Below are 26,793 nucleotides of genomic sequence, written 5' to 3'. Positions count from 1 at the left end.
CTACATAGGTGCAACAACTAGTGTTTAGGGTGCATGCTCCTCCCGTGTGAGCTGTAATGATATCAAGGGCCATTCTATTTTGGAAAATCATCTTTTGCAAAGATTTTATCTCTTGGTCTAGACGATAGAGAGCATCAGCTGTTGAATTCGCATTTATTTCCATCTCTGTTGAAATACTGACTATAGCTCGCTCAAGTTGAGCTACTCCCAATGCAGGGAATAAGGCCTCATGAAACTGTGGAATCCAGTATTATATCTGATTAAGGGGTTGTTCACAATTTGTTGGGAAATGGTTAAGTGAACAAGGCCCTTGAAGGAGCTGTATAAACAATCTTGCTGTTAAATGATGAGCTAAGAGCAGGTGGCTGTACAAGCAATTCTTTTTGATAACATTAAGCCTTACTCTAAGATAAGTCAGCACATAGTTTAGAAAACTTTCATCAGAACAGGGCGTTGTGTCCTTGAACATAGAAACTGTAGCAAGATGTTAGAAGCAAAATAGCACGTAGTAGTTAATGAATATTAACATGGGGGCAATATGAATATAGCCAATGAATATGTATTTGCATGCTGTTACTAACCAATGAAATTGAAATACGATGATGTAATCGAGTATAAGGAAAGTATATAACCTAACTTCTTCTGAATAAAGTTGACCTTGCTTTATCAATCATATTGATTTGACCGCTTGGTTCCTCCCGTCCCGGCAACGATTCATTTCTCAACTTTCTTCCAAACTCCTCGTACAAGGCCTTTTATATTGTTCTTTAAAGACAATTGTAATGGAGGAGCCAAATATCCTATTGTACATTCCCCTGTTCAATGGCATGGTAATTGTTTCTGGGCCTTTCGATGTCCACATAGCCACCAATATGTTTGGTAATGGACAATTTAGTATGGGCTCAATCGGTCCATTTTCAAGGATGGTTTTTCAGTAAAAACTTTATCCAACTGCTATTATTGTCTTTATTTTCTAGTTTTATTTTTGTCCAATTTTGTATGCCGGATTTGTTAAAACATCCAAGTTTTCTGAAGTCCCAAATGTAAAATCATTACTCAAATATGTTATTGAAAAATCAGTTTATGTCCAGTCAAATGAAACCAGACTCCCTTGTAGGGGAGGTTTGTTATTCCAATTACTGTCCAATTACTCAAGGGGATTCCTAACAGTCGAGAGCTAAAATTATTAGCTTGTCCACATATGCAACAATTACTTACATTAGTATATTAGCCTGTGCTCCTGACAAGACATATTTAAACGTTTACATCGAAACCCGCAGTTTTCGGGTTACAATTTATAAAAGTCAAAGTTACAAAAAGCCAAACCCAGATTATTGTCTTTGGATGCAAAGTTTTAAGGGTCCAGTTGACCCCCATCAAGTCTTAGGGGCCTTCTTAATCCAGGTATAATAAATCCATGATGACTGTTCTTTAATCCAGATTGCCGTAGGAGATGTCAGTAATACTTGGAAGGGACCTTCCCACTTCAGTTCTAAAGACTAATCTGACGCAGACATAGTCACCTGCTGCCGTATCATGAATTGGTCCATTGAGGCCTCTAGCTTGAGCACCTAAAACTTGTTTCCCAATCTTTTGAAGCTGGTTTTTTAGGTCTTTTATGTTTTCAGTCAATATCTCATTGCCTATCTGTGTTGATGTTCCTGCCTGTACAGTATAAGTCCTACCATAGAATATTTCAAAAGGACTCAGTCCTTCCTTGGTCCTTGGCTTTGTTCTGATTCTCAGTAGGGCCAAAAGTAATGACTGAGGCCAGAGCAATCCAGCTTCTTCCCCTAATTTTACAATTTACAACTTAATCAAATGGTTCCTCTTTTCTACCTGGCCACTTGCTTGTGGCCTGTAAGGAATATGTAATTGCCAATATATTCAAATACTGACCTGTTGAACAGTTTTTGCAATGAAATGGGGCCCTCGATCTGAAGATATTACTGCTGGGACCTCAAATCTTGGTACTATTTCCTGTAACAATACCTTAGTTACTATTTTAGATTTATTAGTCTGGCAAGGGAAAGCTTCTGGCCATCCTGAAAAGGTATCCATCAAAACCGATAAATACCTATACCCCCCTTTCCTTGGCAATTCTGTGAAATAAATTTGCCAATGTTGTCCCAGCTGATTTCCTTTTCCTATTTGTCCCAGCCTAATCTTTTGGTTTACTGAGGGATTTGTTTGCAAGCAAACTTCACATTCCTGGGTTACCTGTCTAACAGTGGTATACAGGTTATGAGAAACCACATTTTGAATTAAATATTTGTATAAGGCTTCTGTTCCCTAATGTGTCTTTCCATGCTCAGCCATAACTATGACCCATAATATTGTAGATGGTATTACTATTTTTCCCTTGTGGAGCCTTTTCCCACTGCCCTTTTTCTACCTCCAAATCTTCAATCAATTTTTTATCTTCTTTGGAATATTTAGGATCACAGTTACTGATTTCTATTTTATCATCAAGGACCAGGGATTGCACTTCTATGTCTTGTGGGCTAAACTCAGCCACTCTTTTAACCTCTCGATCTGCCATACAGTGTTCCAGTTCCTGACTAGTTGTTCCTTTTTGATGAGTTTTGCAGAATATGATTGCCACTTTTTCTGGCAACTGGACTGTCTCCAATAACTTAAGAATTTCTTCAGCATGTTTTATCTGTTTTCCTCAGATAGATAAAAGTCCTCTCTCTTGCCATACTGCCCCATGGGCATGGACTACTCCAAGTGCATATTTGGAATCTGTCCAAATATTGATTCTTTTCCCTTTTGCTAGTTCCAACACCCGAGTCAGGGCTATAATCTCTGCCTTTTGTGCTGAAGTATTTGGGGGAAGGGCTTTGGATTCTATCACCTGATCTGTGATGATCACCACATACCCAGCACTACAAATGCATTGTTGAACAAAGCTACTCCCATCTGTGTACCAGGAGTCTTCAGCACCTTCCAGTGGCTCTTCTTTCAGGTCCAGGCGGCTGGAGTACACATCTTCAATCGTTTCCAAACAGTTGTGAGATACCGGATCTCCCGTAGTTCTGCTAAGAAAAGATGCTGGGTTGACAATGTTAGTAATCACTATTTCCACATCATCCTGCTCTACTATAATGGCTTGGTACTTTAGGAATCTCTGTGGTGATAATCAATGTCCCCATTTTACTTCTAATACTGCAGACACAGTATGTGATACAAATACTGTAATCTTCTGGCCTTGTGTGAATTTTTGGGCTTCTTGTATATTAAGTACAACTACTGCTAGTGCTTTCAGGCAGCTCAGCCATCCTTTGCTCACTCATCAAGTTGCTTTGAAAAATATGCCACTGTTCTTCTATATGGCCCTAAATTTTGGGCCAAAACTCCTAAGGCTATTCCCTGCCTTTCATAGGAGAATAGCCAAAAGGGTTTTGTCGTGTCTGGTAAGCCCAGGGCTGGTGTTTTCATCAGTTCTTGTTTTAATCAGTGAAAGGCCTCGTTAGCGTCCCTACCTCAAATAAGATCCTTAGAGGACACAATGAGGAAGGAGGTAAGATAAAGAGCATCAGAGGGTTCTGAAGACACAAAGGAACTGTGATGTATATTTGACAGTGGGTGATAAGATACTATAATGAGTTCTATGTATGTTTAACCAATATTTCCAGAATACATAACCGGTATGAGAATTAATTGATAAGTTTTGCTGCAGCTGGTTTGTATGCTTAATTATCTTGTCATATAAATCTGTCTTCATATAAATCTGTCTTGTATCAAGAGACAATATGCAGACAATCTCCAGACATGGATAAATAACCTGAAAGAATAAACACTCTCTTAGAGATGAAAGAGTTTATTGATATGCTTAGCTTTCTAGCAAGATGTAATTGTCTTAGGTCAAGAGATAACCTGAAGGAAGTCTCCAGACAAGTCTCCAGATATGGTGAGATAATCAAAAAAATAATGAGTATTCCTTGAAGAGTTATATGGTTCTTTGTCTAAAACTAGTATGTACGCCCACTGCTTTAGTAAGAGGTTATGCCTTTTTTAGAAGAGCACCCAATTCAGTGCTGAATTATAAAATAAAAATATTATCTTCGAAGCCTTTGTCCTTTTTAATATTTTACTAGTGAATTAGTGTTTCTTACACTGGTGTTTCTAGGAATCTACAACTACCTGAAAGGAGGCTGTAGAGAGGAGGGAGCTGGACTCTTCTCCAAGTGACAGGGGACAGAACAAGAGGGAATGGCCTCAGGATCTGTCAGGGGAGGTTCACTCTTGACATCAGGAAATATTTCATGGAAAGGATCATTGAGCTCTGGAACAGCCTGCCTAAAGAGGTGGTTGAGTCACCTTCCCTGGAGATGTTTAAGGCACGGGTGGACAAGGGGCTGAGGGGCATGGTTTAGGGATTGATGGGAATGGTTGGACTTGATGATCTGGTGGATCTTTTCCAACCTGGTGATCCTATGATTCGATGAATAAGTATGCTTAACCAGTATAAAAGTCCTGTAATCGGCCTCCACGGACCCACATCAGGTGAAAAGATTCCCTGTGTGTCCAGCGTAATATTACATCCTACAGCAACACCGGCTTAATAATCGAACTAGCATCGATTACTGAGTTTGCCCTTTTTCACGGCATCACCACGCAAGGTGACGCCGAGAGCCGGAGCCGGCTCCGAAGGAGCACGAGTTTTGACTGCTGGGAAGCTCATGACAACGTTTAAATGAGACTTTGGGAAGTGACAGAAGAGGCGTAAGAGCCGGCCGCCATTTTCGACCCCGCGACGAACCGCGCATGCGCGACTGCCTCGCGCCTCCCGCGCGCCGACGCGACCGCCCCCCCACCCCCCCGCGCCCCGAACGGGGCGCGGGGGGTTGGGGGGGCGGTCGCGTCGGCGCGCGGGAGGCGCGAGGCAGTCGCGTCGCCCTTCTAGTAACTTCCTCGGTGCGCGACGTCATCACCGCGCGCCGCGCCCCAGCCGGGCTGTTTCCGGCCGCCGCCGCGGGAGCGGGTGCGCCGGGAGCTGTCGGCAGCCGCCCGGGCCTCGCCTCCCCTTTCTTCTCCTCCACCTCTCTTTTCCTCTCACTCTCTCTCTCTCTCTCTCGCCATGTCGGAGAGCGCGGAGGGTCCCGCAGGGGGTCGCGGACCCCAGGACTCTTCCAGCCGGGGCTCCGGCGCTGAAGAACCGCGAATCATCAAAGTCACGGTGAAGACTCCCAAAGAGAAGGAGGAGTTCGCGGTGTCCGAGAGCAGCAGCATCCGGCAGGTGAGGCGGGCGGAGGCGGCTGGCGTTGGGCAGCCCGGCCTGGTGGGAGATCATATAGTTTCGGTTGGAAGGGGAGATGTCCCTGCTCATGACAGGGGGCGTGGAACTGGATGATCTTTAAGGTCCCTTCCAACCCAAACCATGATATTATTCAGTCCCGGACTGGCAGAGGACTGCTGCCATCTGAGGCTGGCGGGGATAGCGAGGAAACTGTCTGCTTCTTGTCCTCCTTCCCCGGCGTCCCTCCCTCCTTCCTTCCTTCCTTCCCCGGCGTCCCTTCCTCCCTTCCTCCGTCTGTCCTTCCCTCCCTTCCCTCCCTTCCCTCCCTTCCCTCCCTTCCCTCCCTTCCCTCCCTTCCTTCCCTTCCCCCCCTTCCCTCCCTTCCCCCCCTTCCCTCCCTTCCCCCCCTTCCCCCCTTCCCCCCCTTCCCCCCCTTCCCCCCCTTCCCCCCTTCCCCCCCTTCCCCCCTTCCCCCCCTTCCCCCCCTTCCCCCCCTTCCCCCCTTCCCCCCCTTCCCCCCTCCCCCACCTTCCCCCTTCCCCCCCCTTCCGCCCCCTTCCGCCCCCTTCCCCCCCCTTCCCTTCCCTTCCCTTCCCTTCCCCCTTCCATCTGTCTCTCCTCCCTCCTTCCCTCCTTCCTTCCCCAGCGTCCCTCCCTCCCTCCTTTCTTCCCTCACTCCATCCCTATCCCTCCCTCCCTTCCTCTTTCCATCTGTCTCTCCTTCCTTCCTTCCTTCCTTCCTTCCTTCCTTCCTTCCTTCCTTCCCCACCCTCCCTCCTTCCTTCCTTCCCCACCTCCCTCCCTCCTTCACTGGTGTCCCTCCTTCCCTCCCTCTTTCCCTGCTGTCTCTCCCTCCCTCCTTCCTCATCCGGGGAGGTGGACGTAGCTTTTGCTCTAACTGTGAATTGTCCTGCCAACCTGACTCAGCCTGCAGGTAGGAGACAGGCTGGCTGACATGATTACAGAAAAAAGCATAGTCACCTGCATCGCAGTGCTGTGTTGCCAGTGGATATCTTTATCTAAAACAGTCTTCAAAAGCATTGAGTTGGGTATGCCAATATGTCTTCTTTTTAGGAAAGCAGAAACTGTTAGACAGCTCTGAATTATTAGGCTCCTCTTCGTGTTCTTCTGAAAGTCTGTGCCCTGCAGTTCCTGCAACTCAGTAGAAGCAGTGACATCTACTAAATCCTCAACACTATTTCCTGCAACTGTTCTCATTTCCTTGAAGGTTTTTCATGCAGGTATTGATTAGAACTGCATTTATTTAGACCAGAAAGCTACAAATCATAGAAAAGTTGTAATCAAAGTGTAAACTTGAGGCTCTCCAAAGCTAAGAGGCTCTCCTGCTTGTAAAGGATTTAGAGCTGTGCCAAAATACTCCAGGTAGTCAGGTTCCCAAAGGAGATTCAGAGCTTGCTTCATTCTGATGCTCTTCTCAAAATGTCTCTGAATGAGGCAACTCGGTGTGACTTGACATGTTTTTGTTTGTATGGATGGTAATCTTACCAAAAAGGCATTACAAGTGTGAGTGTGCCACTTGTGTGTAGATACTGAGCTTGAAATCATTCCTTCTGAATGAGCTGAAGGACATTGTGTGGTTATCAGAGGGGGTTACAAAAGACGAAGTAGGGGCTTCCAAGTATAAGACAGTGGTGCTAGCACCTTGGCTAGAATTTCAGACTCCTTAAAGCTCCACCTCGCTGAACTAAAAAGTGTGCTGTCCTCATAGTGTGGCTAGTACTGGCTGTTTCTCTTAAACTATAGAAGTTAATAGTAAGCATCAGTAGTAGTTGTGATGTTTCTAGAGCCAGTCTTAAAATAGGTCATTCTCAAATACAAACAAAGTTGAACATCTGTTTAAGTGCATCTGGGATCAGCAAGTGATTTGTGCTGTTGCCATAGGTGGTCCAGCAACACTTGTTGTATTTGGAGATTGAAAGAAAAAAAACAAAACAGTTGTATGATTCTGTATTATGACTTAGTTGACATTTGCTTCTTGAGATGAGGTTTATGTGAGTTGCTTTGGTTGCATATATTTGAGGAAATTATTCTGTTGTGAAACTAGCATGGGTCATTGGCAGAAGCTGAGGAAGAAGCCTAATTTGGGGTAGGCTTTCCAGCTATACTTTATCTACTGCAAACCATGGGCTATGGGCAAAATCCTACTCCAAACCACAAATTCTTGTCCCCCTTTCTGTGTAGTGTCCAGGAATTGTGCAGTCAAACCCTGTTTTCACTGACTCATTTTAATTCATAGTTATGAGATTACCAGATATGATTCCTCAGGAAAGGAGACCACAGCAACCGGCAGTTGTATTGCTGTGAGTGTGTTTGGTTGCTTACTTCTTGGGTCAAGAGGACCTGTAGCCAGCCATTAATTCTATTGTGTAAAAGAAAGCTGGAGCTTATCAAAGGTAGCCGCTGTTGAAACTGCTGGGAGTGCACCTAAGAAAGACTAGGGTCCAGCTAATATGCTTAACTGTGCGTTACTAGGAATGGCAGCTGGAAGTTTAAGTGCTCATGGATGTGTTTTTAAACAGCAGTGCTGAACAAGGTAATGTGATGTGAAAAATCTTTGTGTCGGAGAACTATTTGAGAGACTGTTGGGAATGTGAATGGCTGTTCAGCCCTTTAGATACAAACCTTTGCTTCCATGTCACCCACTACCATGTTCAAAACAGAGTTTTGAAAAAAGCAACTTTGCTTTTTTATTGTTACCTAGATAAAAGTTGTAGCTTAGTATTTTCAAAGCAGTTGCAGTTTTGAGGGGCCTGTTTTCTGTTACTTTTCAGTGGGAACTGGATGTTAATTCCCTGAGCCTCTTTCAGACTTAGTGTAATTTAAATATATATTATTAAGCCAAGCTTGAGAGCATTTGGGAATATATTTTTTTCAGGTTTTTTTTTCTCTTTTTATTCTTTTTTCACAGCACTTTGTCATGTGAATGAATAGTAATTTTATTACGGTTGTTGCTTCTGATGTCAGAGTGAGTAAGCAAAAGCTTTTGAGTCTTTATGTGGTAGTAACACATGAAAGGGCAATTGATGTGTTAAGATTTTTACTTTGCCTGGAATAACTTTTTACCAGGGCCTTCCTAGGCTGACTGTCATGTGGTCAGATGTTAATAGGTTAATGTTTAAAGTATGGCTCTGCTCTGTGAAATGACAGTGCAAAACAGTCTCCATTTTAGTCAGCTGTTCTATTTCATGTGTATTTAGACATTTGCTTTGTTCAATGCCAAAATATTTACTTTAACTATCTCAGGTATGAGTATGCATTTGATCAGCACTGGGTATCAGCACCATACAGCGATTAAGGCATGGACCCTGTGGATGAGGCAACAAGCGAGACCACCTTTATTGAGAGGATGCAAACCTTATGTAGTGTTTCTGTGTCCAGTCAGCAGCTACCCCAGTGAATTTCCACCTGTGAGAAACCCACAGTTACAGTGGTAGAATGCAACCCACTATTTACCACAGATGTGCCAAGGCATCGGCTTCTTGTCCCAGCATACGTGCCACAGTGAAGTCTTTCATGCCCGCAGCACCACAGTATCCATTTGTACCTTACAAAAAACTTTAGAAGCACAGGTTAGGCAGGTGCAGTGTGGTGCTATATGGGGCCTTTTTGTGTGTTAATGTGGAACTAAAAAAGCTGACTCGTGTTAGTGGAGTATTGGGCTGAGTTTTTTAAAGTTGTATGAAGATGAAGATATTTGGCGTGGAGAGTGTAAACAAGGACTCATGATGTCTTGCTAAAAAAAAAGTTCGTGTTCTTCATGTCCAAGATTACACCATTCCTGTCTTTTAAAGACAAAAAAAAAAATGTTGATAGAAACAAGTTAACCTGAGGTAAAATGGTAATGTGGGCAAGTTGCTTCCAGAAGACTAACCTTTGATTTGCTCTAATTCACGTGAAATCTACAAGTAGCCAAGCTTTGTGGAGGCTATGACCTTCAATTTTATCTGATGAAGACTACTTCCTCCTTTTCTTCCTAGGGAAACCATGTCTCTAGTTGTTAGTCTTGGATTTCAGTCTGATAGCCGTTGTGTTTCTCTCCAATGATTAGTCTAATCACAGAATCACAGAATAACCAGGTTGGAAGAGACCCACCGGATCATCGAGTCCAACCGTTCCCATCAAACACTAAACCATGCCCCTCAGCACCTCATCCACCCGTGCCTTAAACACCTCCAGGGAAGGTGACTCAACCACCTCCCTGGGCAGCCTGTTCCAGTGCCCAATGACCCTTTCTGTAAAGAATTTTTTCCTAACGTCTAGCCTAAACCTCCCCTGGCGGAGCTTGAGGCCATTCCCTCTTGTCCTGTCCCCTGTCACTTGGGAGAAGAGGCCAGCACCCTCCTCTCTACAACGTCCTTTCAGGTAGTTGTAGAGAGCAATGAGGTCTCCCCTCAGCCTCCTCTTCTCCAGGCTAAAGGTAACATAACTTTACATTACTGTATTTAATTAAAGGAGTACAATGAACTTATATCCTTGAATATGCTAGGTGATAGGTATGGTGAAACATGCTTTATTTTTAAAACTTCAGGTCTTTTTCTGTGCTCAGATATAACTGAACGACAATGCCTAGTATTATTACAATGAAGTAAAAATTACATTTTAGAACCAGTAAAGAAATCAGCTGAAACCATTGCTTGGAGTGGAATAATGTAAAGGAAGAGTCAGTGCAGTAGGAGATTTGGACAGAAATGCTCATCATTTTTAGCCAGTGACACTGAACTTCTGCTTTTAGTTTGCCCGGGTGTCAAAGTATTTTGATTGTAATTTACTAAGAGCGTTATTTAGTTCTGTTGTACAAACTGAAGATTTAAACAATACCTAAGTTTATTTTCTTACAACTGCCTTAATATGCATTAATTCTCCTAATAGTCCTTTATTTCCTTTGCTGTTGATTGTGTATGTTTAACTTGAGGCTCTGAGGTGATACATACTAGATTGATGTTTATGGTTCTGTTTAGGGAAAAAAAAAAAGGAGATACTTGTCTTCACTGTTTATGCTGTCTTCCATTACCCTGGAGCTGTAGCATCTTGTCCCTCAAATTATTTCTTGCTGGTAAGAGCATTGGGGAGTCCTATAAAAGCTGCACAGATAAGGTCTTTGGGAGTAAGAATGCCGTTGTCGGTCATTTCTCTTGCCCTTTTGCTGTCTGACTTTAAAGAAACTTCTGGATTTTCCCCTTTGCTTGGTAGGAATGGCCTTCTTGCAGGTTCTGAGAGCCTCTGACAGGCTGAGGGAGTTAGGGTTGTTTAGCCTGGGGAAGAGGCTCCAAGCAGACCTTATAGCAACATTCCGGTACCTGAAGGGGGCCTAAGAGAAAGCTAGGGAGGGACCTTTTACTAAGGCTTGTAGTGATAGGACTAGGGGCAGTGGGTATAAACTGGAGAGGGGCAGGTTTAGACTAGACATAAGGAGGGATTTCGTCCCTGGGAAAGTGGTGAGGCACTGGCCCAGGTTGCCCAGGGAAGCTGTGGCTACCCCATCGCTGGAGGTGTTCCAGGCCAGGTTGGGTGGGGCCCTGGGCAGCCTGATCCACTGGGAGGTGTCCCTGCCCATGGCAGGTGGGGTGGAACTGGATGATCTTGAAGGTCCCTTCCAACACAAACTATGATTCTATTGATACAAAAAGTGAAATTTTTTGATTTAGGGTAGGGTAGAGTTAAGTTTTGTCTAACCTGTTATGGTTTTTGAAAGTTACACAATGTCCTTCTGATAGTATATTTTCTTCTTCTGGTCTTCTGGGAGTGTGTTGTTTAGTTTTGTTTTTTGAGACAGTTTCTTTCCATTCTTTGAAGATGATAACACTTTGTGGGAGGCATGATCTGTGCTGAACAGATGTCTGTCTCTTTTTCTGTAATCACCTCTGTTTGGAATCCTTTCTAATCTGAAAGGCAAGGTCAAGCAGATAGCTGGAGCCAGCTTCAAATTAACAAGAGTTTTGGCTGTTGTGAAGTTTCTTAATAAGCTTAAAATTAGACCTTGGACAGTAATAGAATATGCATAAGATTTCTGGGGAATTTTATGCATATGCATGTAAGTGGGAGATATATTTTGTAACCAGCCTTTGTCTCGTTGCATGTGATTGATGGAGATCACTGCCTCATGTTGCCCAAGCCTGATAAAGGATACTTTCTAAAATTCCAAAACGAGTCTTAGAGTTTTATTTGCTGGCGTTTTTGGTATCATTATTTATAAGGCAAGTCCATCCTGCACTAGCATGTGAGATGTTCTCTTGCTTTGCGTGTGCAAAAGCTCCTTCTGGTAGGTCTGGGGGCTTCAGGGCAGTTGGGGTGGGGGCAGCACCTGCTGCTGTGCCTCCTGTCTATCTCTCGCCCCCTTCACCCACCTGCTCCCCTGTAGCAGCCCACTGAGGACAGTGAGCCTTACAGGTGGTGTCCATACAGGTCTTCTCCAACTTGATATTCTGTGGTTCTGTGGATATTGTTTATATTAATTAATTGTAGATGGAAAAAATATAATAAATGAGTTTGGGTAAATTACAGTACTCGGTCGTTTGGCACAGTATGGTAATTCTTTATTCTTAATGCATTAACTTTGTACCAAGTTCTGAGTATTTCTACTGGGCTTGTGTTACTTTGGAATGCATATTAAGAACAATTAACCTGAAGAATGCAGAATGGGAAGCAACTGAATAGTTAATCTGCAGAAGGGTGTCTAGAGTTTATAGCTGTTAAATGTTAGTACCATTACACAGGTATTTTGTCACATGTATTTCCCACTTTTTCTTATAAACAGGAATATAACTTGCAGTACATGGGGTTTATCCTGTTGTTCCACTAAGTATAGATAAGAACTGGTGTGGAATATTTTGGGCAGATTCGAGCAAAACAATGTAATTAGATTTGAAAAACCAAAGAAGAGTGGGGGAATGATTGGATTAGAGAAAACAGCCTTCAAACAAAGGTTAGCCTTACGGCAAACCCTTTATTCTAAGCAGAACAACAGTCTGTGTTGTACATTTTGGGCAGGACAACAAAGAAATTTTTTCCTTGGAAAAAAAGCGACTGGGTACCTCAGAGAACAGACTAGATAAACACATCAGAAATAATTCAGGTAACCCACTTTGAGAGGCAGTGGACTGTGTGGTGGTCTGGAATATTTGTAAGTCAAAGTACTACCAGTGTAAAGGCTGAATTAAAAGTTGTTTCCCCCAGAAGTGAAAGTAACTCTGTGTGAGCAGACTTAACTAACCAAGGGCAACCACCTACTGAAACATGGAGGTATTTTACCTCTGTTTTCTCTTGGACTTGGTTTCTTTTTTGATGTCCTTTTTAAAATTTTCCTATAATTTCCTCTTGAGATTCGCCTTCAAAGTATAATACAATAAGAGTTAAAGTTTTGGTCCTGCCTGTTATAAAATGTAATTATTACCAACTAATGGCAAGATTAATATTTTATTTTCCTATCTGGAGTGAGAATTTCCTTGGATGTTTGGGATATTTTTAAGGTAGTAAAAAATGTTAAGTATGGTGAACTTATGAAGGACTACCTAACTGTCTGAGATCCTTTTAAAAATACTTAGCCTACTGGCTAGACTTGTTGAATAAATTTAGCTGGCTTTCTTTTAAATAAGTTATTCCTTAGCATTTTTCTTGGTATTATCCTTTTTAAGTTTTGTGATTTTTTTTTTTTTTTTTTAGAGATGATAGATCTTAGTTGTAACTCAGTGAAATTATAACCTGGTTCTTGTTGTTCAGGAAGGCAAGAAGGTACACAGTGGGCTTCCATGGGCAATTGTTTTCATGAGGGTATGATTTCCTGGTCAGCTGAAGAATGTGGTTCTTCGCCATGCTCTGGGCTGCAAACTCATTTCATGTAGCTGTGACACAAATTGAATGAGAAAGCAGAGCCCCCTGTGTGAAAAGGGATGCCAGTTTTGACACATGGAAGGCAGCAAAAGTGCGTCCGAGAAGAGAAGACACTTCTCTGTTCAATTCCAGCAAAAGTTCAGACAGATTTATTATACTCATGACATTGTATTGTGAGTCTAAAACAGTGGGTGGCTTCAGTGGCAAGCATGTGTGTATATATATCTTTTTTTGTGTATGCGTACTAGTATCTAATAATATACATACTTGACTGTGTATGTATTTATGTTGTATATATACGAGTATGTCTTTATTGTTATGGATGCATGCCTGATCGAAGCCACAGCAGTCTTTGAGTGGAATCAGATTTTTGTTTTTCCTGGTTATGACTAGTGAGCTGGATGCGAAACTCTTATGATTTTTATTGTACAGAAAAGAAGTAACTATTTCCCATCTTCCTAAGGACAAAAACCAAAAAAGTGGATAAAATGTAATATAGTAATTCCAGGTTGTGTAGTATTGGTGTGGAAATGTAATACAAATGTGAACAAAATAGCATGTCTGTAATCATTAAAAAAAATATATAGTTCAGTGTTCAATTACATAAATGTAAAACACTAACTTCTTTTTTTAGTTCAAGGAAGAAATCTCTAAGCGTTTCAAGTCCCACACTGATCAGCTTGTGTTGATATTTGCTGGAAAAATTTTAAAGGATCAAGACACTTTGACTCAGCATGGAATTTGTGACGGACTCACTGTTCACCTCGTTATCAAAACACAAAACAGGTAACCTTACTCATGAATGAACTCCTGTTTACTTCTCAAGAGTATGAGAAGAATCAAAATGTAAATTAAGATTGTTGAGTATGATACTATTCCTGTATTTAATAGCATTATTTAAATTAACCTGGAACTTTTAAACTTGCTTATTTAGATCACAAGACCACCCAGCTCAACAAGCAACCACTGCTGGGAGTACTGCTACCACATCAACATCAAGCAGCAGTACCTCAACACCATCTTCAACAAATAGTAACCCCTTTGGCTTGGGTAAGAGTATTTGTTAGGTGGCATGGTGGGTATCTTCTCTTGGATTAAGGTAATTGTTCCTGAAGCTTTATTGTAATCTAGACAGAACTTTAAAAAAAATCCAAACACACCACCAAAAAAACTGATTATGAATACCTATTGTATTGGTTGTATAAGGTTTTGGATCAGTAAGTATCAGAAGAAGGTTGTTTCCTTAATTTTATGTACAGTAGTAAGGTGCCACTGATTTTGTATTCTGGCACTATGGGTAATAAAACTTCTTCCAGTGTCCTTGTGCTCCTTAAAAGTGCATCTGAATTGCTGCAAGGAGAGTATTCATGATGTTGGACCTATAACATGAAGCCAAGATCTGGAACAGAAGTAACAAAATTACTGCCAATCTTACAATTCAGTATTTCACAGGCTACAAGTCTATTAGCATTATCAGTTTTCCTTTTCGTGAATAAAGAGATTGCAGCCTAATGTTAAAAATACTGTTTATTTCTGTAACTATAGTGGGGGGTTTGATTCATTCTTTTTCATCTCATTGGTTTTTGAGGGTGGGGAAGAGGTAGAATTGGAAAAGCTAACCATAGCAAGCAATTACTTAAAGTATAAACAGTTCTTCAAACTGACCACTCCCTTCTGCAGTGTTTTTGTTTGGACTCAGCAAAGGTGGGGAATTCGAAGAATGGTTAGTTATTGGTGCATTGGTAAGAAGAGCTCCACTTTTAGTTGGAATAGAGCATGTGAGTTGTATTGGGAGATCTCACTTGGTTATAGCCTAACCATGAGGAGACAGATAAGTGATTATTATAAATGTGTTGGAAAGGATTGTAGGGCATGGGGGGTGGGAAAACCTAAGTCCCCAAAACTCAGACAATCTCTTGTTATGTTAGCTGTGAAAAATGAGAAGAAAATCTGTTAGAATTGTAGCAAGTTCCATTTCACATGCGGTTTGTTGGATTTTTAGTTGTATGTCTTGTTATTTGAAGAAGCAAACTCTTGCTGGATAACTCTTTAACAGCCTTGCAAAGATTAACTCTCCATTTGTTTTCATTATTTAGAAGTGTGGGATGTGCTCAAGTATTTTATATTTGGAAAGAACTTGGGTGTATTTAGAAGCAGAGTAGACACTGAAAGTTCAATTGTTTTTTTTCATCCTCTTAAAGGTGGCCTTGGAGGTTTGGCAGGTCTGAGCAGCCTGGGCTTAAATACAGCAAACTTTTCAGAGTTGCAGAGTCAGATGCAACGGCAACTTATGTCCAATCCAGAAATGATGGTTCAGATAATGGAAAACCCATTTGTTCAGAGCATGCTTTCAAATCCTGAACTGATGAGGCAGTTAATTATGGCTAACCCTCAAATGCAGCAACTGATACAGAGAAATCCAGAAATCAGTCACATGCTGAATAATCCAGATATAATGAGACAGGTATGTAGAAGGTTATCTGTAAATTCATTACATTTGTTTATATTGTAACTGTGAACGACAGAGCAGGAATTGGGTGTGCTTAGTTGAGGCTTAAGCATTCTTGAAGTATTTAGGCTTGTCAACAAACTTGGTTTTTCTGTAAGCAGTTGATGTTGGTATTTGTAGTTGTTTATGTCTGAAATAGACTGATAATTCAGAAAATCTGCAGCATAATCTTGAAGGACATTGAAGACTGTGTGTTCATGTCTTCTGAGGTTAAAGTTGAATGTCTCTGTGTGTACTGGAAACCTGTTGTCTAGCCAACAATGAGTTTACCAGAAGTAGCAATGCTCAAAAATACTTCACATTTTCATTTTATCTAACTATGGGTGCTTCCTGGGTGCTTTTAAAATTTAATGATATGTAAAATATGCCGTGTGGCAGAAGGTAAAAACCCCAAATGGATACTTTTGAAAATGTAGTTATTTATTTTAAAGTTCATATTATAGGCCGCTTGCTGTGACAATGTTAGGAATGGTAGGAGTATAATGTGTTGAAAAGATGAATACAGAAAATAAGTTTCTTTAAGGTTTTTCTTCTGTATAGCCAATGCTTCCTGACCCAGCCAGCATCGTGGTGGTAGAATGCTGGCTAAATATCCAATTCAGTTGACTCCCACTATGCTGACATCTTGATTTGGCTTTCAACTTAATTTCAGACTGGGTTAGGCAGTGGTAACTGAGAAATTGCTAGATCCTTAAGTTTTCACTTTAGAATGGATTTCTTATTAATACAGATTAAATGTTCCACTTACCTAGACACTAGAACTTGCTAGAAACCCTGCAATGATGCAGGAAATGATGCGAAATCAAGACCGAGCCTTGAGCAACCTGGAAAGTATACCAGGTGGATACAATGCCTTGCGTCGTATGTACACAGATATTCAGGAGCCAATGTTGAATGCAGCACAGGAACAGGTGAGAAGATATTGCAGATGTTTCTGAAAGTAAATATTTTTAAAAATAGAAGTGTGTGAGTAATGTAAATTTCACAATGTGTACTTGACAAAACATTTATTGAAGCTTGAAGATGCTCTGTGGCCTCTTAATTTTTAGAGGAAAGGTCTTTAAACATTCTGTGCTCTTGTAAGCTTGAAGAAATACACATACTGCATTTTGTTCTTGAGAAGATATTTTAAAATTAATGAACTTCTCTATTACTTAAATTTGAATTCTTTTAATTCTTTGCCTTAAATTTTTGAGGTCCATGAAAGTTTTTTTTTAAGGCTGTGTTTAGTACCATGGAACCTAAGATTGGGGAAGGAAAGGCTTTGAAGTTGGAAACCGGTATGCAAGATATAATCTTACTGTGATCGAAATAGCAGTGTAATAACACTGCTTTCAAAAAAGAAACGTAATTTAATTTTTTTGGAGGTACTAGGATCTTTCAATTTTGGAATCTTTTCAGAATATTTACAGTGAGTTACTGTAGATTGGTGAATGTACATCATCAAGAGCCATCAACATCTGTCTTCATGTGTCATTTTGGGAAAGTTACTTGCTATTTATAGCAGACTTAAAACCAGTTGGCTTTAGTAGATGATACATGTTTGCTTTCCTTCCTCTCTAGTTTGGAGGTAATCCATTTGCTTCTTTAGTAAGCAGTGCATCAGCAGGAGGTGATAGTCAGCCATCTCGTACAGAAAATAGAGATCCTCTACCAAATCCCTGGGCTCCTCATTCCAGCTCACAAAATTCCACGACAAATACTAGCAGCAGTGGTGAGAGTGGTAGCAGTGGTAGTGCTGGAAATACCACCTCTGGCAGCATGGGACAGAACTCGGCTGCACCAAATGTGGGACCTGGACTAGGAGGTGTGTTTGTTACTGCAAATGCATAAATTTACTTGTACTTGGGAGTTTGCTGAAATGGTTCTTTCATTAGTTTTTTATTCAAAGTTTTAATTACTGTTTACTTTTGTAGAACATTTGACTAGTATCAAAGTCCTCTGCAGAAAAACCAACATGAAAACTAAACTAAGACTGACGATAGTACTTGTGTATTGCCTTAAAGTAACAAAGGTAGATTGTTACTAGATGAAAGATGGTATTCCTCCTGTTTGGAGGCAAATGTGAAAACAGCTAATAATGTACATACTTGGTGGGATTGCTTGTTGGTTACAGCATGTGTCTTAACTTCTAGTATAGAGGCATCTGTGTAAGCAGAACAATATTGAAGTGTACATCAGGGACTAAAACTTTAAGAAACCAAGTTGTTATATTCTGGGTTTAGGTAGTCTAATTCGTCTGATGATAGTCAGAAGGCTTACTAAAGTTGGCTTTTCCTTTGACTTTTTTTAAGCTGGTATGTTCAACACACCAGGAATGCAGAGCTTATTACAGCAAATAACAGAGAACCCACACCTTATGCAGAATATGTTGTCTGCACCCTATATGAGAAGCATGATGCAGTCATTAAGCCAGAATCCTGATCTTGCAGTACAGGTAAATGCATTTGGTGTAGTAATCTATTATGTGCATTGAATTAAAAAGAAAAAAAGTGATGATGCGGTTAAATTCTCACTTGTGCCAATATCTCAACAACTGTCTCCTGTGAATGGCCTAGTTTTTAATGTTAATGCTTACTGGAATTATTACTTACCTCCACTTAATAACTTGCTGGAATGACCTTTGTCAATTTCTAGTTGAACGTTGTGCTAGGAGTGCTTTGAAAATAACTTCTAAGTGTGTGTTTGTTTTGTATAGCACGAAACTTGTGAGGCAGTGTAAGAACCAGATAGACAACAGAAATGCTTTGGGTGTAGATTAAGGTAGATCTGCCAGTAAATAAATACCCCCGCTAGCTTGGGAGTAGAGAAGTGAAGGGAGGGAAGCTGGTGCCTTTTCTAGGTGTTATTCTGTTCTTAACTTCTCTTTTATGACCTATGCTCACTGTGAAAATGTAGATGCTGTTTTATGAATGGTCTCCGAGAAGTGCTTTCAAATTTTCCTTAAGGCTCTAGTATCTAAAGTCAAATCCTGAATTTATTATTGTAAGTTATCTTTTTTGTATTAAATACTTGGAAAATGTCTGACTACAGATGATCATAGAATCACCAGGTTGGAAGAGACCCACTGGATCATCGAGTAGAACCATTCCTATCAAACACTAAACCATGCCCCTTAGCACCTCGTCCACCCATGCCTTAAACATCTCCAGGGAAGGTGAAACAACCACCTCCCTGGGCAGCCCGTTCCAGTGCCCAATGACCCTTTCTGTGAAAATTTTTTTTTCCTAATGTCCGGCCTAAACCTCCCCTGGCGGAGCTTGAGGCCATTTCCTCTTGTCTTGTCCCCTGCCACTTGGGAGAAGAGGCCAGCTCCCTCCTCTCCACAACCTCCTTCCAGGTAGTTGTAGAGAGCAGTGAGGTCTCCCCTCAGCCTCCTCTTTTCTAGGCTAAACAACCCCAGCTCTTTCGGCCGTTCCTCATAAGGCCTGTTCTGCAGCCCCTTCACCAGCTTTGTTGCTCTTCTCTGGACTCGCTCCAAAGCCTCAACATCCTTCTTGTGGTGAGGGGCCCAGAACTGAACACAGGATTCGAGGTGCAGTCTCACCAGTGCCGAGTACAGAGGGAGAATAACCTCTCTGGACCTGCTGGACATGCCATTTCTGATCCAAGCCAAGATGCCATTGGCCTTCTTGGCCACCTGGGCACACTGCTGGCTCATGTTCGTTCAGCTGTCAACCAACATCCCCAGGTCTTTCTCCTCCAGGCAGCTTTCTAGACGGACTTCTAGTCTGTAGCACTGCATAGGGTTGTTGTGCCCCAAGTGCAGGACCCGGCATTTGGCCTTGTTAAACCTCATGCCATTGGTCCCACCCTGATGTTTGTAGAAAAACTCCGTTAGATCTGGAGTGGGGGGTAAGAAGAAAAGAATTTTCTTCCAATATAAATGAGATTGTCGTGAATGAGTTGCCACATACTTCTCACTTAAAACACAAAAAAACCCCAGCCCAGCCAAAAATACCAGAACAACAACAGTCCCTTTCCCCCACAGGTCCCTTCAGGTTCATGGTTCATAACAAGTTTTGGCCAAAGTAGAAGATTATTATCCTGTGAGGTTATTCTCATTGACTATTACAGTGTACTTGGTTGTCTTAAAACCCTCTGTGATTTTTACTGCTTGATCTCTGACGGTAAATATTTTTGCCCCATAGATGATGCTGAGTAATCCTTTATTTGCTGGAAGTCCTCAACTTCAGGAACAAATGAGACAACAACTTCCTACTTTCCTTCAGCAAGTAAGACGAGATGCTGTCTGTTATAAATGTTTACATGTCAGTGAGCAATATTTTCAATAAACTGGTGTCTTTCTTCGGTTAGCTTTAAAAATCAGCTCAGACTGTCCCTTGATAACAAATTCTTGCTTAATACTTCCATCACTTTCATAAGGTAAACTGTGATGATGAAGCAGATGCAGACCTCTCAGTTTTCCCTAAGTATATTCTTTTAATCTGGATGGTGTACAAAAGTCAGATTAAGAAAGTACACTGGCTTCACTTTTTCAAGCAGATTTATGCAGCTCTTTGGTTTACTGACTAAGATGACTGACAGGATATTTTGTATTCTCTCTTTCACACCCACACACTTGTGACTGCCTGCAGTCCCATCCCCACTCCCCTCATTCCCAGGTGGGTTTTCCCAGCCTGACTTTGTTGCACACTGAAGATTTGTTATTCTGTGTGTCCTGTTCTGAACACCTGGTCTTTTAATCATTTTTATTCTGATACGCTTGGTATCAGCTTCATGCTTTATCTTAGTCTCAGTTAATCTTCCGTATACTTGGTGTTGCTCCCACAGTAAAACAGATTTTCAGTGAATATTTTTGTCTGTGGCTGGCACAACCACTTATATTTGCTCTTGCTTCTTTGCTTAGAAGAAATAATTGTTCTTATTGCACGCTAGCCAGAGAACACCCGATTGCAATGTGGTCTGTTTTGGATATTAAATAGAACCAGTACTTTTCCCTACTACTAAAAAAAGTTTCACTGTGCTTTTCGTGTACCTCTTCAAACCTGCGTTAAGTATTTGTGAAAAGTGATGTTACAGCATGCCTTGAAATACCCAAGGCATTAGTTAATTCAAAAGAAGTGTGTTCTGAAGTTTTTTTGTCTGTAAAGGTTACCCTACTACCATCTTCCCGTGTTAACAACATTGTATTTACAGCTCAGGTATATGCTTGACATTGACTGTCACTGTGTGTAAGCTCCTCCCTAAATAGGAGCAAGCAAGTTTGTTGGGTTTTTTTTTTTAAGAGGTGATAATTTAATCCAGTGGGTGAGTCCTATTCTTAGGCAGCCCTTGCAACTGAGAATACATGTGCGAAGATCTGATTGCACACAAGCAGCTTTGAGTAAAATAAACACGTGCATTAATTACAGCAGCAGGGTCTGTGTTCGGAAGAAATTGTTTAAAATGTTTCTACCTTATGAATGGCTGTAGTGTTTTCTAATGCCACTGCTTTATGATGACTGAGTAGTATCTAATGAGCTAGTACTACATGTATATTTTGAAATCTCTGAATAAATTGTGATGAATGAAGCCACAGTCAGAATAATTTCTGTTTCCTTTGGATATCTCCTTCTGTCAATATCACCTTGGTGTTTATCTGCACATTCAGTTCTCTGTTGTAGTCACCGTTTTAGGTCAAATGATTAGCAGCATTAGCAGGTAAAGTGGAGAAATATCTGAGTGTTCTCAAAATGTTGACCATACTGCAGCTCATACTTCTGTGCTTATCTGCTGGCATTTATATTATGAGATTGGGTGACAAACTGTGCAGCGTTCCTCTGCATAATGGAAGGCATCTTTTGTGATAAAGAGCAATTGTCAAGCAGAACTAGAAACCTGTGAGCTACTCCATCTGCAGCTTTTGTACAAGTCTTAACAAGAATTGCTGCTACTTAACAGCTGCAGTTAATAACATTAATGGAGCCAGATCCAGGTCACGCAAGTACTCTGAGAATTGTTGGGCCACCATTTCTGTAAAACAGCTCCAAATATCAGGTAGTAAGTCATGATTTAAATATTTTCTTGAAGTAATTGCAGCAACTTTATTTGGAGAACCAAAAATATTTTCCTTTTTAAAATCTGGGTAAACTGTCAGCTATCTATTTAGTTATTATCTGTTATCAGGAAGATAAAATTCCAGTAAATGAGTGGAGAATGTTAACAACTTTGTGTGCTTAAGTCTCATTTTACACCCATGTTCTGGACAAGAGTTCTTCATGCTCTGTTCTGCAGTTTTGCTGTGCAACAGAGGAAGTTTGATCTTAATTTGTGCATTTCTGTGTGAATAAAAAAACATTTTTGCAGCAGAAGGAATTTGGTCTAGGTGCCAAGTGAAGGCTGCTAAGATTAATAAGCCTGTCTGCTATATGAAGTAGGTCTGGCTATCAAGGCTTCTGTCACTTGTGACTGAAATGTTACTTTGCACTAACTTGTGACATCTCTAAGCAGAAGTGAGGGCAAGCCATTAGTTCTGGTTTTGTATCTAAAATAGTTTTCTGGACATTTAATTGCAGAAATGAAAAAGTTTTGTCTTTTAAGTTATACTTGAATGTGAAAGCCTATTTCTGATTGAAGTCATACTAGAATGAGTGCCCCTGAATGTTATACATTTGCTTATTAGTATGTTTTGCAGTGTATTTGTTGCATTTCTCTAGGCTGTGAGGGCATGACAGGTGTGAAGATACGCACAGTCATGCTCAAACTGCTATCGTAGGTATCTATTGGTCAGGTTTCATTGTGTTCAGTGTTGTTGCTTACCAATAGCATGATATAGGAAGCTAAATCTAGAATAATGTTGAACTATGCCTTTGAAAGACGATGAAGTCTGCTAGAAGAGGTATTGAAAAATACTTTCCATGTGTACCTTTCATTTGAAAGGCATTGTCCACATCTAGAGAGTTCATTGATTACCTCTTGTCAAAGTTTTCAAAAAAAAAAAAAGTGCCTGAAGGATTTAGTGTAAATGTTGAAATATAAAGTTGAAAAACAAATTCTGAAATTATGTATAAAACATCTATTGATAAAGAATAACTTTGAACATCCGCGTACAATTGAGAGTTTCTTTTCTTTCCTTAGATGCAGAATCCTGACACGTTATCAGCTATGTCAAACCCTAGAGCAATGCAAGCTTTGCTGCAGATTCAGCAGGGCTTGCAGACATTAGCAACAGAAGCACCTGGGCTTATACCGGGGTAAGAATCAAGTCTTACAGATTTAACACAAGACAGAAGTTCTTATCTATGTTGTTCATTCTTCTTTCATGTAGATATGTACCCAGCTTTTATGAAAGATTCCTCTGTGTGCCTTTTTTAGTTTACTTAAACTTTTTTTAGAATTTGTTGCATTTTTGCCTGCTGTGCACTTCTAAACAGTGATGGCTCTGGTCTTTGTCTTAGTACTTTGTTCAAATGTCATCCCCTCCTTGATGGAATTTTTCTCAGTAATTAAATAAATGAGAAGAGATAAGTTTGTATTTATTATTCAAATGATGTATTTCTTTTTCTGTCATTTATGCAGGTTTAGTCCTGGCTTAGGTGGATTGGGAAGTACTGGAGCTCCTGCGGGATCCACTGCACCTAGTTCTGTTCCCAGTGAAAACACAAGTTTAGCAGAAACTGCTGAACCTGGACACCAGCAGTTTGTCCAGCAGATGTTGCAGGCACTTGCTGGTGCAAATGCTCAGGTAAAGTATGTCACTAACTTCAATTCTTATTTATTTTTTTCATTATGAACCACTAGAAGGGAGGCTGATAGTTCAGTGGAGAGCTCCTTGGGTGCTTCTTATCAAAGGAGAGCAGAAGACACTTAAAAGTGGTAGCAGCTGGAAAAACGTGAAGTTTGAGTAAAGTTGTTCTCTGAACAATTGATTTTTATTTTTTTTTACACTCGGTTCCTACCCTTGAATATCTGAAATGCTTGGAAAGATTAAGGCAGATTGAGGTCATAAGGTCCACTGGCAAGTGAAGTGTGGGCTTAGGCAAGAGAAGGACTAAAGCATATTCATCACCACTACCACTGCCTTTTGTCTGTGTTGCTGGGTGTTGCACTCTAGCTGTGACTAAGCCTCTGTCCCACACTTCAGAATAGCTGCACTCTGGTTACTTGGAGCCTGAATTTGTTGTATGGCTTCACTGATATCCTGCATGTCCAGACTGAAGTGCATTTTGTTAACATTCTGAGTGGGAATAAAGGTTTCCAGGGAGCTCCAGAAGTCAAGTAGAAGGAACAGTTTTGCCAGTAGTTGTAGGGTGGTGAATAAGACTGGTTTTAAAGGAGATGTGCTGTTAACTCTCAGTTGTGTTGTGTTAAACAGCACCCTCACTGTGTGGTGCATACCCAGTGTAATGGCAGACTGCTGGTGGAATGGGCAGTCCTGCTTTTTCCTGCTCTGTTGCCACAGGGTGTTAGTTCAGCTTGCTCATCTGATAAATGTTTTTTCTTGTTATCCAGCCACAAGGAGGTGTTGGTGGTGGGTGTCACTGTAGGAAACCATACTCATACATTTTAACTTCTGTTGAATCTTACACTACTGAGTCAGCATTATGTTTAATTTTTCTTGGGGGAAGCAAGTAGGGGCTAGTTCTTACATTTCAAGTTATGTATTTACCTTGTATCGATTTGGAACCATATGCAGACTTTAAATACTGGTATTAATTTCTTAATGTATGAAATTGTTTAATTAGAGCAAAAGGAAAATTAGCAGTAGCTGTGCAGATTTTGTGTTGGTATCTAAATTGACTTGCTGATGTAAAAAAATGTGATTTCTTAGTATTATGCCAGCTTGTTATTTTCTTACAATTTTTCTGATTCAAAAATGCCTCTGAACTGAAAATCATACCACAGAAACGATGCAGAATTTTTGCCTAGAGGTTGTGTGAGTAGGATCATCCCATAAAGCACTGCTTCGCCTTTGGCCAAAGCTTGCTGACGATTAGAATTCTGGTATTGTAGTCAACAAATACTTGGAGCATTAAAAAAAAGACGTAATCTTTATATCAAGGGAAAAAAGAAGCCTGTGGCATTCTTCGTGCTGACAGTGAGATCGCATCCCTTGCTGTTCTATATCAGTAGGTTGAACTCTGTTTCATTTAAAAAAAACCCCGTGTATCTTTAAGAAACTGTTCATGGGACGTAAGTTTATCCTATTTAATTTTAATACTTCTTTTATAAAGCAGGCAGATTTTCGTGTAGTTCAAGAATGTCATGTAAGTGTAGATACTTCTAAAAATTTGAAGCTGCTCTCACTTTTATAAAAATAATTCAATTGTGAGTTTAATTTATGTCATAGCATTGTTCTAGTATCTTGACAAAGTTGTAGTTGGAAATTAGCAAAGACAGGGAACGGTGCAGAACCAACTATGTTTAAACCCTATACTTTGCTAAATGTGTGTTATGCTGTGCTTTTATAGCTTGAAATTTTGTTCTTAGCAGTTGCAAAATCCAGAAGTTAGATTTCAGCAACAACTGGAGCAGCTGAGTGCAATGGGATTTCTGAACCGTGAAGCAAACTTACAAGCGCTAATAGCAACAGGAGGAGACATCAATGCAGCTATTGAAAGGCTCCTTGGCTCTCAGCCTTCCTAGCAGTGTTTCTTTAACTTGAAAAAATGTAATTTATTTTTGATAACAGCTCTTAAATCTTTAAAATATTTGCTTTATTTCATTCTGACTCTTGGGATTGTCTTGTTATAACTAAAATTGGTCTGATGCATTTTAGGGTGGAGTGCAGTAGTTTTCTTCAAACAGTGGGAATCAATGCATTTTCACTCTGTTGCATGCATCTCACTTCTTTTGTTATGCATTATTTGTGATTTTTTTATTTTTTTCCTAAACTATCAGCTTTCACAGTTAGGTGAACAGGTTTTATCTGACCTACAACTGTCCACTTCATTTACTGCTTAAACATTAGCCTTCAGTAGTAATTTATGTAGAATACAAATTAAAAAGGAAACAAGTGAAGATGGAGTTTGTGGGTACCAATACTGCTTGTTGTGATTTTGGCATCTATTTTTTTTTTTTTGCTAGCAAAATGCTGTAAGATTTATACCACTTAAGTAATTTCCATTTTTTGCTTTAATTTGTATAAAGTATAAACACAATATGTATCACGGAGAAAGCTCATTTCTAGAGATTTACACATTGCAATAGAATGAGATTACAAGCGCTGCAAAAAAGCCAGGGGATAAAAAAAGAAGCTATAAGATATGTTTTTAGTGCAGAACTTTCCAACATCTTTGGTAACCATCTCAGCGAAAATGTCTAAGCAAGTTCAGTTAAAATATACTAGAATTACTGTTCTAGTTATCTCTTTACATCGAACAGTACAGAAACTTGCATTGTAACATGGTCTAAACATTCACAAAGATTAACTGTAAATTACCTTTATCTGTGCAAATTAGAGGGGCACTGCCTTGTGCTCTGGAACTGCTTCTAAGGCTTTTTGGCTTGTTACATTGAGATTCTAATGTATTCTGATTTGTAATTGGAAACATTAATTCATGGTCATGTGGTATTCTACTTACTTTTAACCACCATGTAAAAAATACTGTATATCTTTTGAGGTTTTATTGGTAGTTAACTTCTCTTGTGCACAGGTAATGAATTAAAAAATCTTTAAGCATCTTGTCTGAGTGTGTTTGTAGTTGATTATTACATAGAATTCAAGATGACTGACCAGCTTTAAGCATCGGCATTTGAGTGTCGGCTCTGGTAATGTTAACCAGCTCTGGGCTAAGATTAGTAAACAGCTCTTGATGTGTGAGGTGGAGGGAAGAGAGTAAAACGTGTGTGATGTCAAAGCTTTCTAGCTTAGATAAAGAAGATGTAGTGGAATAGAAGTATTTGGTCCTTAGTAGCATCTACTTTTTATTGTTCTTCATGTCAGTTTAGTTGTGAATATGCTGACTGAATTCCTGCGCTACTTTTTAAATGCTTGGTTTGAACAGCCTTTTTCTTTTGATGGTACAAGTATAAATTGAGTTTGCACTAAAAATCATTGTTTGCAAATTGTTTAGATTTTAACATTACCCATCTTTTTAAATTAAATTTAAATTACCCATTTTAACGAAGTTGTTAATTGGTTTCAAGCAAAATTACATTACGATATAAAGGAAGAAGTTGAGCACACTTGTGTATACAGTGAAATTTTAAAAACTTTTGCCAAAGCCACATATGCAGTTTTGTTGGCAAT

The 26,793-nt window shown here is 40.2% G+C and overlaps 1 protein-coding gene across 2 annotated transcripts; it reads left to right on the top strand.

Annotated features, from left to right (window-relative positions):
- The first annotated feature begins 5,018 nt into the window (after positions 1 to 5,018).
- On the top strand, positions 5,019 to 26,223 carry UBQLN1 (ubiquilin 1). Of its 2 annotated transcripts, none has more exons than XM_069879978.1 (11): positions 5,019 to 5,242; positions 13,725 to 13,876; positions 14,025 to 14,140; positions 15,292 to 15,554; positions 16,352 to 16,510; positions 17,163 to 17,406; positions 17,894 to 18,036; positions 19,751 to 19,834; positions 22,680 to 22,795; positions 23,121 to 23,286; positions 25,035 to 26,223. In XM_069879978.1, exons 1-11 carry the CDS (start codon positions 5,084 to 5,086, stop codon positions 25,185 to 25,187), a joined length of 1,755 nt encoding a protein of 584 aa, XP_069736079.1. In that variant the 5' UTR covers positions 5,019 to 5,083; the 3' UTR covers positions 25,188 to 26,223. The 2 variants fall into 2 exon arrangements, with proteins under 2 accessions (XP_069736079.1, XP_069736078.1); XM_069879977.1 differs by having other exon boundaries at positions 25,032 to 26,223.
- The last annotated feature ends 570 nt before the right edge of the window (positions 26,224 to 26,793 follow it).

This window comes from Phaenicophaeus curvirostris, chromosome Z (genome assembly GCF_032191515.1).
Source record: "Phaenicophaeus curvirostris isolate KB17595 chromosome Z, BPBGC_Pcur_1.0, whole genome shotgun sequence".
Taxonomy (NCBI): Eukaryota; Metazoa; Chordata; class Aves; order Cuculiformes; family Cuculidae; genus Phaenicophaeus; species Phaenicophaeus curvirostris.
Note: the sequence above shows the minus strand (reverse complement) of the source record. Positions and strands in the feature narration are given on the sequence as shown.

Coding starts and splice junctions, on each gene's coding strand:
- UBQLN1 (XM_069879977.1), top strand. CDS start 5,084: ATGTCGGAGAGCGCGGAGGGTCCCGCAGGGGGTCGCGGACCCCAGGAC. Junction 5,243..13,724: donor AGAGCAGCAGCATCCGGCAG/GTGAGGCGGGCG, acceptor TTCTTTTTTTAG/TTCAAGGAAGAAATCTCTAA. Junction 23,287..25,031: donor TTGCTGGTGCAAATGCTCAG/GTAAAGTATGTC, acceptor TTTTGTTCTTAG/CAGTTGCAAAATCCAGAAGT.